This window comes from Typopeltis vanoorti, chromosome 10, assembly GCF_054136105.1.
Source record: "Typopeltis vanoorti isolate ZY-2024b chromosome 10, IOZ_Tvanoo_1.0, whole genome shotgun sequence".
Lineage (NCBI taxonomy): Eukaryota > Metazoa > Arthropoda > Arachnida > Uropygi > Thelyphonidae > Typopeltis > Typopeltis vanoorti.
The window spans coordinates 23,898,237-23,913,569 of NC_143558.1; the positions used below are offsets into that span (position 1 = coordinate 23,898,237).

The 15,333-nt window shown below is 34.5% G+C and overlaps 1 protein-coding gene across 1 annotated transcript in view; it reads left to right on the forward strand.

The window, feature by feature from the left end:
- The window catches only part of LOC150102230 (sodium/potassium/calcium exchanger 3-like), a 119,301-nt gene that overhangs the window by 44,347 nt on the left and 59,621 nt on the right, over positions 1–15,333 (forward strand). The window contains exon 3 of the mRNA XM_090398687.1: positions 11,769–11,920. Coding sequence (XP_090254813.1) covers positions 11,769–11,920 — 152 coding nt within the window. The remainder of the gene's footprint in view (positions 1–11,768; positions 11,921–15,333) is intronic.

Here is a 15,333-nt window from a genome sequence, read left to right on the forward strand (position 1 = left end):
GATGAAAAGCATTTCATCTGAGTTTTTCATCTTGAACAGAGCGATGAGCTGTGTTTCCCAAGCCACACCAGTGTTTGTTATGTCAATGCATGTCCAAAAAGATTCAATATGATTATGAAGAGAGAGAACGATTGTGTGTGTGTTTGCCCAGTTCGGACCTATCAAGCATGTGCAAAGATTATTTAAATTAAGGGGATATTAAATCCCACATTATTTCAAAGCCGAATAAGAAACTCAAAGATCGGAATCAAAGAGTTTCGTTCCGAATATAGCAAACTATAAAAGTTTCTGCGGATTGCAGCGTAAGCTGACCTTTCACCATAATGTATAACATCAAACATCTCCTAGGAGATGTGTTTTACATTATGGAAAATACTAAGAATAGTGATCAGAACTTTACCCACCTTTGCTACGAGTTTCCCTAGTGTTGATCTATGTGTTTAGCTTACGCTACAATCCGCCGAAACTTTTATAGTTTGCTATATCCGGCATGAAACTCTTTGATTCTGATCTTTGAGTTTCTTATTCGGCTTTGAAATAATGTGGGATTTAATATCCTCTTAATTTAATTAATGTGTAAAGATGTCTGCATAAGTAAAGAACTAGATAAGAATAGAGATCTGCAAGTTGTCGAACAGTGTCACGCAGACCATAGACAGGAGTATGCAAAACAGCATACAGATAACTTATTATGTATGTACACGAATAACAGGAGTATCAGAAATAAAGGTGTAGAGTTTGTTGCCTTGGTCAATATACTGGGACCTCATGTAGGCATTAGTGAGACTACAAACTAAGTGGTATCGAGTGCAGAGGAGGCAGTATTTTTAGGGAGGATAGACATGATAGGAGAGGAGGGGGGGCGTGCTGCTAATGATATCGGATAACTTGAATCTAGTTAGAGTTGAGACCTATGATTGTAGTACTTCTATGAACACGCGGCAGTGAGTTTGAAGCCATCTGGTGTAAGGTGGAATCTACCAAGATCAATAGTGGGGTGTTGTTACAGACCTCGGTGGATCGGATGCTGGTGACGAAGACGACGACATGTCACCAAATAAACATAGTAGGTGCTAAACGAGTAATCATCATGGGGGGGTTACTTTATCCAAATATTGATTGGGTAGGAATAACATTTCATAAAAAGAAGGAAACTGAATTTATTGAGCTGTTGTGGGACAACTTCCTCAAGCAGCATGTGACAGAAGGAACTCGAGGTCAAAGAATGTTAGATTTGATTATAGTATCAGAGGGCGTTTCAGTTAAAGATGTAGCTATTCTGCCTCCTGTTGGTGACAGTGATCATGCTGTACTTACTTGGGAATTGACTAAGTTTATGAATGTTCCGTTCAGAAAAGGTTACAGGCTGAATTGCGGGAAGGATATTGACAGTGCATGGGAAGTGTTTAAAAAATACTTAAGTGATGCGATATGAGAATTATTCCTAGAGTTCGAAGAATAAATAGAGTAAATGGATGTGTAATCTTATTAAGCAAGAGATTCGTAAGAAAAAGACGATGCCAGAAGAGTCACAACTATTGTACAGAAAACTAAGTCTGAGTATGAAAAGAAACTGGCTCCACGTGCTAAAGACAACCCACAAGAATTCTATCGATATGCTGCAAGTAAAAGAAAGAATGAATATGAAATGCTAACTCTTCTAAATCCAGATGGCGTGAGGGTGACAGATGCAGAAGAGGATATTCAACTGAGTAGCTATTTTGCATTGAAAAAACTCAGGCGTATGAGGAGGAGGTATTACAGCTGTTGTACAAACAAAATAAGAATTTAGCAATAGGAACTAATGGGATATCAGCACGTGTGCTAAATGAGTGTTCAGCTGAACTGGCTATTTCTTTTTTGACCAGGCTGTTTAATATGAGTCTCAGAACAGGGAAATTCTGCAGAATGGATACAATGTATGGTAATCTCATTGTATGGTGGCGCAAATACCGATGTATCCAACTATCAACAATCAGTGTTCAATGTTCGCAATGAACAACATGGGTTTGCTAAGGGAAGGCCATGTTTTAGCAACTTGCACACATTCTATAACAATGTTACCATTGAACTAGAAAAGGGGAATGGATACACCACGGTACTTTTGGATTTTGCTAAGGCTTTTGACAGAACACAGTATTATAGACTGTTGCATAAATTGAAGAATATGGGACTGGATTATAGACTATTAGCGTGAATAAAAAAATGGCTGACTAACAGATATAAAAAAGTCATGTATGGGGGATGCGAGTCTACAAGGTTTAAAATAACTAGTGGTGCACCACAAGGATCATTCCTTGATCCACTGTTATTCAATCTGTACATTAGCAATATTGGGAAGGATTTGACATGCAACATACAACTATTTGCTGTTGATGAGATGATGCAAAGATAGGTAAGGTAATCAGGAGTGCTTCGGATATGCAGTAGTTGCAGAATGATTTGAATGGAATTGTGGGCATGTGAAAATGGTTATCAGTTCAATGTTAATAAAACGTCATGCACTTTGATGTGATTAGATATCCAGTGCCTTATTTGATATCTAATCACACATTGAAGGTCCGTGGCCATGTAGCAAAGTTACAAATACATCTCAAAAGATAATTTCAATGCTCAAACGAATTTTGACATATGGATTATTGTGCGCAGGTCTGGTCTCCTGGTTTCTGTTGTGATTCTGAATCAGTGGAAGAGAGTGCAAAGAGGAGTGCTAACGATGATATCAGGATTGTGGAATACTGATTATGACGACAGACTGAAAATTTGTAGACTGCAGACACTATCAAACAGGAGAAAGAGGGCTGATATGATTGAGAATTACAAACTTCTGAAAGGGTCATACAGGGTTTCAGTTGATGGAATTTTTCATTTTATGGAGGTGGAGAAAAGACAAGAGGGCATCCTAGGAAGTTGAGAATGAATGCTGTTAAGAAGGGGAGTGAAGGCTAGATTTTTCTCTCATAGAGTGATGCGTACTTGGGATGGATAGCGTTTGGATGTTGTGCGTGCAAGTAACGTGAATGAATTCAAGAACAGGTATGACAGCTGGTGCAAATAGTATGGCCTCCCTTGATGAGACCCTGACTCCCTGGAGGTCCCTCTTAATAATAGTAACATATATATAAAACTCAGATAATTATTTTAATATTCAAGATCTTAATTCTAACCACAGCAAGTTGTGTTTCATCTTTCATCTACACTTAATGCGAAATCCAAAGGGATCATCTGGGATTAAAAAAACTGGAGCATCACTAGCAGCAGCAGTGTGTGTGAAAATAGACCTCCGTTCTGACATTCTGACCTAGCATCCAATCCTCACCTTCTGATGGTGTGCCCCGTTAATTGGTATCTATCTGGACACTAAATGAACGAAGATGGCGTGTCATTTTTGAGTATAGCCGATCAAAATGTGTTCTGTATTCTGTATTGGCTTAAAGCATGAGAGAATGATAGTATAACAAGAGGAAATGTCAGGTCAGCTGGACGTCGCCTGTTAAATAAGATTCACTATTATCGTCAGGGAATCGGGACGAATATGAAAAGTCAGCTACTGAAACAAACTTCAACTCAAACGTAAAACTTGGTCATATAATTGTAAAATATATCAACAAAAGAAGCGGAATTGACAGAAGATTTTAAACAAGTACAATATCGATGTAATTAGTGTTATAAAGAGCTCAAAAAAGGTGAGATCTTTCTAAGGAACAATACAAGATGTAATTTTAGGGTAATAATGATCAATGAAAGGAAGAAATAGCTAAGATTGAACACTAAATGCGAAGATAATCTTCTTGGATGGAGGCAGTTTAAATTAGGGGGATGTGGTAAATTATACAATTCAATTTCTATGTGCTCAAACGAAAGTTCTACTAAGCAAGAAGTAGAGAAACACAAAGCAAAGGGGAAATTTTGGAGAAAATCGTAACGCTAATAATAATAGTATGTACCTGTTAGATTTGTGCGCATCTTTATGTTGGAACGTGTCCATACCATGTTCCAACATAAAGATGTGCACTAGTTCACGTGGCGAAAAGATATTAGAAATCAGAAAACTTGTTTCGACTATATTATTGTGGATTGATTGCCATTTATTTAAAAGCAGGATAAAAGTCAATATCATATTGAGAAGAAAAATAATAATCAAATATTAAACACTCGAGTGCCAAACAAAATTTGAAGAAAACATTGATTGATTCAGTCAGAGTGGCATGTAATGAAGTTCTTAGTGAGAGAGAATATACTGACAAATGAAAGATAGATAAGCTTTGTGTAATAGTAGCTGAAGAAAAGCCATGAGAAGACTTTCGTAAGAATACTGAAGATAAATCTGATGGTGATGGGAAAATGTTATAGACAGTTGATAAAGCGTTGGGATGATGGAAAGAGTATCATAAAAGGAATCAAAGGTGACAGAAATGAAAATGAAGATCGGGATATTGTGGATATTGTGGTTTAAAATCTTTCAAAGATTTTAAACGAAACAAAACGTACATCACGATGTAACAAACACACACACACACACCAGGAATGTAATCAATGGTACATATCGATATTTGAGGTAGAAAAAGCCATTAACAACCTGAAATGTGGAAAGGCAGCTGGAGTAGATGATGTTCGACTAGAAATGCTCGAATGTGGAGGTATAAAAGTTTTTCAGGGGCTACACTGCATAATTTAAAGGGCCTGGTCAGAAGGTCAAACTCCGGATGATTGAAGTAGAGCTTTTATAGTACCCATCCACAAAAAAATGAATAAAACTGAATCTGAGAATTACAGAGGTATTTCCTTACTGAGTGTTCCTGGTAAGATTTATGCAAGTATACTTGAGAGGAGGATACGGAAAGTCGGAAAAAATAATCTGGGTTTTAGGCTAAGTAGGAGTTTCAGGATCACATTTCAAGTTGAGAAATCGTAGAATATAGCAAGAATCAATTAAACACCGAATTGAAATTAGAAGAATTTCTAACTTACTACACAGAATTGTGGACAGACAAATATTTAAAAAAAAAGACAACTGGCAAACAATTAACGAAAATGAAAAGGAAATAATTAAAGAAGATTTAGAAATCAGCCTGAAAGAAACAAGAAACGGAAAATCACCTGGAGAAGATAAACTAGGTTCAGAACTATATGAATACGCAGGAACAAGATTCAAAGAAAACTCTTATTATTTTTAAATAAAATTTATTCAACTGGTATCCCCCAATAGAATGGAAAAAAGCAATTGTAATTCCTATCTTTAAAAAAAAAAGGTAATAGAGATGACCCTAAAAACTATAGAGGTATCAGTATACTAAATTCCTGTTACAAAATATATAGCAGAATCTTAAATAGCAAACTAATGAAATATTCCGAAAACTTTATTCTAGAGGTACAGAATGGATTTAGAAAAGGACGATCATGTATAGACCCGGCCTTTTGCCTAAAATTAATAATAGCGTAAAGAAGAGAATACAATTTAGAAACACATATTGCATTTATTGAGTTTGAAAAAACATTTGACAAAGTTAAAAGAAACATATTATTTAACATATTAAAAGAAAGACAAATACCAAATAATATCCTAAAAGCTATCACAAGTATATATGAAAATAATCAAATACAAATAAGATTAAATCAAGAGCTATCATATACACGAGAGATAAACCAAGGGGTCCGACAGGGATGTCCCCTCTCAGCAACTCTTTTTAATATCTACTTAAATGAAATAATAATAAAATGAAATAAAAATTTACATCAAGGAATTAAACTTTCTCCTACAGTGAACTTAAACACTCTCCTCTTTGCAGACGACCAAATAGTAATTACGAATTCTGAAGATAACGTACAGGAAGCCATTTTAGATCTAAATGAGATAGCCAAAGATTATGGTATGATAATATCAACAAAAAATCAAAAACTATGGCCTTTAAAGGACAAGATCCAGCTAGAACTAAAATAGTAATAGATAACAAGATCTTAGAACAGGTGAATTCATTTAACTACCTAGGATGTATGATCACATATGAAAATGAAAAAGATATAAACGTAAAAATTGCAAAATATTTAAAAATAACAGGAGTAATTAACTCTATATTTAAACCAAACTTAGTTCAAAAACAAACCAGGCTAAAAATATACACTACATTAATCCTACCAGTCTTAATGTATGGAAGCGAAATCTGGACAATAAAACAAAGATTAACAACAGCAGAAATGAAGTTTATGAGAAAAACTGCAAAGTATACCCTACTGAATCACAAAAGAAACGAAGAAATTATGAAAGAATTAAACCAAGAACCAGCAATAGAAAAAATTAAAAAATATAAACATAAATGGATGGAACACGTTCAAAGAATGAAAATAGAAAGATTACCAAAACAAGCCTTCAAGTAGAAGCCATTAGGAAAAAGAAAACCAGGACGTCCCCTTAAACGATTCAATGATGACTTCTAAGGCCGGAACAGGCCATGCTAGGCCTAAATACGCATGAGGACGATGATAGCAAGAATCTGCATTGAAGTTTTATAGATCTGGAAAAGGCACATGGCAAGGTTGCAAATGAAAAGCGGTTTTAAACGTTAGTTATATGATGTAAATGGAAACAGTCTCTATTTCAGTTTTAAATCAGCACTTCGAATTGATGGTGATGAATAAAAGGAAAGATGATATGGATGACTTGCGTGGTCAGCATTCACGATGCTCTTTGGAAAGGCTTGCGTTAGAATTCTATTTAGGACGCGAAGAACTTCCGTAAGGACTTTTCAACTGAAAGTGATATTAATCCATCTCATACAAAGCTGGTTGAGTTTGTCTTTCGGAAACTCGGATTTTTGATCACCCAAAATAGGAACATGTGGGATAGAAGAATTTATCGATTTACGGACATAATACGCTAACCTCATTAGTCTTAATTACTTCAATCAGAATTTACAACTTTATTTTTTCTAGTAAAATATTAATATTTTATTACTCTCGTACTTTAAAGTCACGCCTAAACAACTAAAGTCACAAGGCCGTGGTTATGTCTCTAAAGTGCATATGTTACTCTAACCTTTTAGCGATGCTCTATGGCTTTTCCTGCCATAGAGCATGGTTAATACCGAGGGGAAACTAAGAAGAATCTTGAACATATCAAATCTACCTTAGAATAACAATAACTTCCAGATTTGTTTGAATAAAAATATCACAGTTAGAGCCATCTTAGTATTTCGAAAGTTCGATAATGCTCCCAGCTCCCAGACATATAATACCTAGGCATACAATCGCAAACAAAGTCCATGACACTTACACAAGCTACATGGCAACGGTTGATACGATGGCAATCTCCAAAAGATTATTTTCTATAGAATTTCTGCATCTGGTGGCTCAAGATGGAGACTTATCAATCAAAAAAATAATAATACGTAACCAGTAGCGACTTAGACTAGTTGGTGATTGTCCAATTAAGTAACATAATTATGTTTCAACTAATAAGCAGATTAGTTAGTTGTCCGATTCAAAAACGCAAATTTCCATTCCCATAGGTTATCATTGTCTGCCTTGCCTCTATTATTTTTCCCTAGACACCAACTAGCTGCCGTAATAGTTTTTTAGATGAAATTATCAATCCAATATACTGCTCTTTTTTTTTATTGGGAAAAAGAAAGTTAGTTTCATTCTGAGCAATTTGTTTCCATGTCTTTTTCATTTTAATTCTCATTCTGTTTATCGCCAACAAAGATAAACAAGCACTTAAAAAATGCGATGTTAAGATAAGAAGAAAAACAAAATCTTTTTTGTGATAGGAAACACCCACGTATTTTCTCTTTTTCTTCTTAAATAAGTACATTATGCTTATTAGAAATTCAACCAACTATTCCCGTGAGAGTAGATGGCGCTGTTGTTAATGCTATAACAAAAAATCTAGGGAAGCTGAAGATGAATGTGAATTTCCTTCATCTCTCTTTCTTATTACTTGAGTAGCTATTAGGAACAGGCGTGCATCGAAATCAGCGAACGCACTTGATATCTTAGATTACTTCATTTTATTTTTTATATAATTTTATGAACTTTTGAGTTCGAGTATGCGGTTTAATTTAAATATTTTAATCGGTGTTAGATTGTTTATTGACGTTTATGGTAAACTTTATTTCATTTTCATAAAAAAAAATAATCTTTTTTCAAAATTAAATGGATATTGAATACCACATTATTTTTTAGTCGAATAAGAAACTCTTATTGGCTTTCGCTTGGACTCGCCGATCGTTATATAATTTTCTATATTCGGCATGAAACTCTTTGATTAGAGTTCCTATCTTTGAGTTTCTTATTCGTCTAAGAAATGTGGTATTCAATATCCACTAAATTTTGAATAATTTCACTTCGCCGAAGTGAACCTGTTGGCTCTTATTTCAGTAATCATCTTTTTTTATCTATTAAAATTGCATACAAATACGCGAACTGAAACTTAGACGTAACTCAAAACTTATTCGAAATTTTGAATGAATTCTAAGTCTGTAGACCTAGAAGTAAAGCTAGGAACGTATCCTGCCATATCTTATTCTCCTGGGGATAGGAGTTTATCCAAAACTCCAATATTGAGAAGACCAAATATCTGTGGGATAAACAGAATAAACTATCTCCAACAGACTTCTCGGTCAGTGTTTGTATTTGACGATGCAAGATGTTTCTTATGAACTTGGCAAGCTGACAATGTTATATTCCCTACATGGTTGAAGTTATTGAGTTTTGGATATATGTGTACCATAATAGCTTAGCCGGCAGTAGTCCAAAGAAGAGAAAATTTTCCGTCTGTTCCTATCTTATTCTAAATGGAAAAGTATATTTGTAGTTTTTTTAGAAACATATTAAAGGGAGTTTTTTTGAGTGAAAGTTTGAAATTGTAATTCTTTTTCTTATTGTAAATTCTATTTTTTCATATAAAAGTAAAATTGAATATTTTAAGCAATGAAATATTCTTCTGTATAAATAATAATAACAAATAATACAGCATATACGGATTTAAAAGCTTTGTAATATTATTCACAATCATATGCAAGAGAGAGAGAGAGAGAGAGAGAGAGAGAATATTCTCATTAGACTTTAGTTGGGTAGGAGATGATTTTTGATCATCTATGAGCTTACTTGGACAATGGTGAAGACACGTTAAGATGAGAAGACCTCATAATGAAAGGGGGTTTTGAAAAGTCGAAACAAAAAATATTGAACAAAGGAAACAACAAGAAAGAATGTGATGATCTCTAATTTTTGAAGGATGTTAGTAAATCATGGGGTTTTTATACTCTGTTGTAAATGGGCAACAATTTGCAAGCGAGGACAGAGAGATAAGCAAACTTCAAGACCGAAAAAGAATGATTCTTCCGATATCAAGTGTTAATATATATTGTAATAGACTTGTTTGTACAGGAAGTCAGTATGCTGTCTGATCTTTCTGTAAAAATAACATCAAAAATCTCATGATCACGGTCTCTAAAACAAACTTTGCACTGGAGTAGAAAACCTTATGTGTCTACTCAACTCAGAATTAAATTCACTAGAAAAGAGTGACAGCACACAACACCAAGAGACATCCTCTGATATTCTTCGACTCAACTGAGATTTGCTTTATTATTTAGAAATACAGTATAACCTCCACATATTACTATTACAATGGGAATTTTTTCTATGTCATATTAATATGTTTCTTCTCACATATTTTTATACTACAGTTGATTTACTTCATTTTTCATTTGTCTTCAGATTTCTTCGTTTGGGCAAAGATTGGACCGACAGTAAAGGCTTGAGATTTTTAATGAAAGTTGTTGGATGATAAGAACGCTTTCGTGACTTTACTTGCATTCTCTTTGTTCTAACAGTAACCCACTCTTAGAAGTTTGATGTAATGTCGTTTGGTAAGGAGAAATAAGAAAAAAAGTCTTAAGGAAACTGTTCATTAGCTTCTGAATTAGCTGCAGGATATTCGTCATTTAAGATAATCGGAAGACATTCTATCATCTTTTGTAAATTATAATAATATTTTCATAATCGTGGAAGATTACATCGAAGTGTTACTCTATGATCTTCTTCATATGATCGTCATCTTTTTATCCCGATCACCATCATCATCAGCTCCTCCACTCTCATTATTCTTCCCATCATCATCATCATTGCTGTTGCCTTCTCTTTTATCATGATTAGCTTCATCATCATCTACTTGATCATCATCATCATCATTACTGTTGCCTTCTCTTTTATCATGATTAGCTTCATCATCTACTTGATCCTTTTCATCATCATCACCATTACTTCTTCATTTCATCATCCTTCCTTCTTCGTTTCGTCATCAAGGTCTTCATCATTTTCTTCATTAAGATTAACATCTTCATTGGGAATTCACTATTTTATCCATTGAAAATTACCCTAAAGAAAGTGACGGTCAAAAATGTATTAAGTAAATATCAGTAATTGATGTTGAAGTAATGGAAATTCGCAAGATGGACCTTCATTCTATTGATTTCTCAATAAACACTGGATTGTTCCGTTAATCGATACAGAAGTAATTATTGACGCATTAAACCGCTCTGTTTAAAAATAAACATGGATGATTACTAAAAAAATCTGTTATTCGATACACGTTGTTGTAATTTATTTCTAATTCGGTCAGACACTTGTAAAACTCCATCGATATCAAAGGTACTTTGCTTTTGAGTAAGAACTTAAAGAATAATAATAATAAAAAACATCCAGTCAACCATCGATCGATCGTTTGCTCACAACTATTGGTCTGGAGGTGTCGAGAGGTTTCCCATTTACTAGATTCAACAGTCGAAGCATAGAGGAAAAGCTCACTTAAAACAACCCCGTTCCACAGAGAATCCATTAGTTCGGTACCAATTCCTCGCTAACGATTGCCTCCTAATGAATATTGATTACTTAAAGCTATAAGAAAATTCGCATTCGCGACTCCGTACAAACTGTTATCAGTCCCTTGTCACCAACGGCAGCCTCTTCCATCCCTTCGTGACACCATTCTGTTCGTAGTTGAGTGATTTGTTGCCTTTGGGTCATGTGATATCTACCATGCAACGGTACAACATCCATCTCCCTGTCTCGTCACTCTTAGGGCGTTTGCAGTTCATGTTTAAAACATCAAAGCCGTGTAAATAGACCGCTGGTTGTACAATGCACAAAGTTATTAATAAAAACAAAGCAATGATGTGAACAGACAAGATTACTATTGCGGAGAGTTTCGTTTATAATAAATATATGTTTGCATACTTTTCTACAGCTGATTTTTACAGCGATAATTGAAATAAATTAGTAACATTTTTGCTGAAGGCAGGATATAAAATAACCAACCAGTAATATAATCCAAAGATAAATAGTTGCAAATATTTACGAATGATGATGTGGACCAACAATATTTCAAATCAAAGATGACTTATCTTATACAGTAGATTCAAATGCATTGTTGATTTCAAATAAGACTGCACGTGGCTGTTGATTCATTGTTGTTACCACGTGATATATTATCCATTGTTGATGATGCTGAGATGTTGAACAGTGATTACAACGGTGGATTGTATTCTGCAATCATAAGTTTAAAAGGTCTAGCGATATCTGGAAAGGCTTTGATAATGGTTGTTTGAACCTGTTGGTAATGTTTTTTTTTCTCCTGTGGTAGTTTTTTAGTAGTAAACTTCGGCAAATAGCAATGCAATATTGATGATGCAATACTGATTCAATATTTAACTTTTTTAAAAAAACAATTCCTCCTATACGTTTCCTTTCCTTCTCTTTTTTTCCAGCTTACCATGAATTTCCACCAGATCTCTTCAACAACTACCAGCGAGCTCATGGAGCAGTTCTGGTCCACATTCTTGTCGTGGTGTATATGTTTTATGCCATGGCAGTGGTCTGTGACGATTACTTCGTGGCTTCTCTGGAAGAGTGTTGTTCGGTAAGTCCTTCAGTTATATTACTACTGCATTTGCATAGCTTTATATAAAAATCAGCCATTTGCACGTTACAATATGATTAAACATTACAAATTCGAATATGTAGAAATATATACGGAGTGTTCAGTTCATAGTACTAAGAACGATAACTAAATACTTAAGAAATTGACAACGTACACTAGAAATATAAATTAAATCAACTTTAATATATACTTTCCGATATTTCGGAACCATCACGTTGCCATCTTCATGGGAACTTAAGAAAAAAGACATGTGCACTGTATATGTCGAAAGTATAATAAATATATATAATAAAATAATAATAATATAATAATACCTTGTATAATAATACCTTGGGTATAATAAATGTTAATATATTAAATGTTAATAAATGATACCAAGCTATTTTAAACCTGGTTTTACTCCATTTCCCAAGTAAGCAAACAGACAAACAAGTCACGTTTGCGCCTGCAAGTATTGCAAGTCTAGGTGAACCCACACGTTGTGCAAGACCAAGGCAACTCATGGTAAAACGTGGATAAGCTCTGATCACTATTCTTAATATTTACCCTTAATGCAAAGCACATCTCCTGGAGGAGATGTATGATGTTTTGTATTAAAGGCAAGGGGCCACTACCCAGACCGGTTTCGACCTTTATTGAGGTTTCATCAGTGGGAGCCAGGCTAGAAATACCAAGATTTTAGTAATACAAAGCTTATAAGTATTTTACCAGATCAAGTTACCATAAGGTGTTTTAACCTTATTAAATAAAAATCTCAGGAGGAGATATAATTGTAGAAAGTCATATAAGACAATATTAATGTAGGTACTGACAGACAGACGATTCATCTTGTAAACAGACAACGTAAACTTACGGTACCGATAAATACAGTTCACTACTGTAAATGTATTTTTCACTTCCTTATGATTTTCTTTAATAACATTTTCTTTTCTCTAGTTTACTTTATTGTAAGAATATAGTATATTATTATTATTATTATTATTATTATTATTATTATTATTATTATTACGTGACAAATCCAGGGAGTCCAAGGATTCATCGTGGTAGAGCACACAACTCTCCTTCGCTAAATACATCTCATCCTCTCCACTACTACTTAATTCTCCTATTACAACACTACTATCATCAACACCATCTATCGCCCATCATCATCACCAACAACAGTATTTTTTATCTGTAAATTGCGTAATCTGTAAATCTGAGGGGCCGATTTGTCTGTATGCGGGTTGAAAAACCCGAGTTTCCAGGAGAAAAAACCCTGCTACCACCGTATGAGATCGGCTAACTCACCTTCAACTGAAAAAGCCTATGTAAGGATTCCCCCTCGTCACGACGAGAATCGAACCCAGGTATTTTCCAATCGAAGGGCGCAATGTTCCGCTATTCTTCGAATTGCGCGACAGCAGCTGTTATATATACATCCATAAAATGTGTTAATCGACTATTCGTGTTATCGGTAAGACTTCCGGTCAACAGTAGACTAATAGCAGTTAAGTTTTTGTGAATTCAAAAGTTATTCGAGGATTTTTGAAAACAACGGGGGGGGGGGGGGTTAACTATATATAGTTAAATCCCAGTGCTTGATTTAATTCTCCATTGGGGACTTCTCTATTTGTATTTCCTCGCTCGGAACTAAACTTTCTTAACCCTCCAAGTAAAGATAGTGATGAGGAAAACACAGGTGAATTCTTATTATTTATCATCACTTAAGTTTTCCGCCATCGATCACAAGTTTCTGACAGAATCTATTACATCAAGGGAACACTTTCTTACCGCAATGTCTGCAATAGTTGGCTTTCTGATAAGCAATTTGGATGCCGTCCAGGAAATTCTATTTCTAGGTTTAATACTAACTTTGTGGGAACGAAGTCGATTGCACAGTTTCTTGGGTACTTTCTTTTGCTGAGAAAATAATATCTTTTTTTTTCTCTTCACACACGGAGCAAAACAGTGGCGCTAATAAATAATTACTGTCCTCTCTCTCTCTCTCTCTCTCTCTCTCTCTTTCCCGCTTTAAATTAATTATGTGTAGACGATAATTTTTTTTTAAAGAGCATGTTTGGGATTTATCAGATTTTATGAAAGAATTAAACCAAGAACCAGTAATAGAAAAAATTAAAAATATAAACATAAATGGATGGAACACGTTCAAAGAATGAAAACAGAAAGATTACCAAAACAAGCCTTAAAGTACAAGCCATTGGGAAAAAGAAAACCAGGACGTCCTATCTTAAACGATGACTTCTAAAGCCGGAACAGGCCATGCTAGGCCTAAATCCTTGATACGCATGATGATGATGATGATGTTTGGGATTTATCTTAAATTGCAGATTATTCAATCCTTGGAATCCATCGTTACTGACGTCCTGGAGGTTACTTTTCGCATTGTTGATGGGAAATGGCAGAATCATGCCTTCATTCTTTCAATGTGCTTCTGTTCTTACGAACGACCAGAAGCACATTGAAGAAAAGTTTCAGACTCTCTCTATAGGACAGAATCTGAAATCCGAAGAATTCACAGCAATTTTGATTGTTGTTTTGAGACAATTCACTTTTATCTTCATTATACAAAAATGAAATATGATGCTTGGATCGAATCTAAAATATCGTTACAAGAAAGATTAGAACAGCCAGATTACTAAAGACAATCTGGTGCAACTTTCTAGAGCAGAATACACTTTGCATTTAAAGGTAATTAATTCTTGTCTGTCGGCATTCCTCTATTTATTCTCTCTATCCATCGGATTCTCCAAAACATATCCCAGATATTTAAATCTGTCGATCCTTTTTTAATCACTTTTGACATTAGCACTGTCAATTTAATATCGCATTTCTGACTTGCAACTCTGTTTAATTATATTTGCTCATCTCTTCTAATGTCCTTTTCCAATATCCTATCGTTTCTTCAACTTTCTTTTGATCTTGACAGAGCACTACATGGTCCGTAACGAGCACTGTGCTACATCCTTCCTTCCTGTTATTACCACATCCATGACAAACAACATCAAATCAGAAATACGGGATTATCTGTAATCCTTGTGCAGGCTTACATCAATTTTTTTTTTTCAATCTATCTCACATTGATCCTGACATACGTACAGGAACACTTCATCACTATCGACTCCACATATATATTTCTATGCCACACATTCTGTCTCAGATAAACCCGTGTTTTCAACCCCATTTCATAACCCACATTTAAAGGATAAAATATAAAAAATAAATAAAAAAGTCAAATAAATTATTAATACAATTATTTATATTAAAAGGTATATAGAATAAAGATAATTATTATTATCAACTAGAAATTAGCAGATAACAGCATTATTTTCAAAGATAAGATAGCAAACAAAAGTATTTCAAGACACCAAACTGTTTCATTACTAATTCAA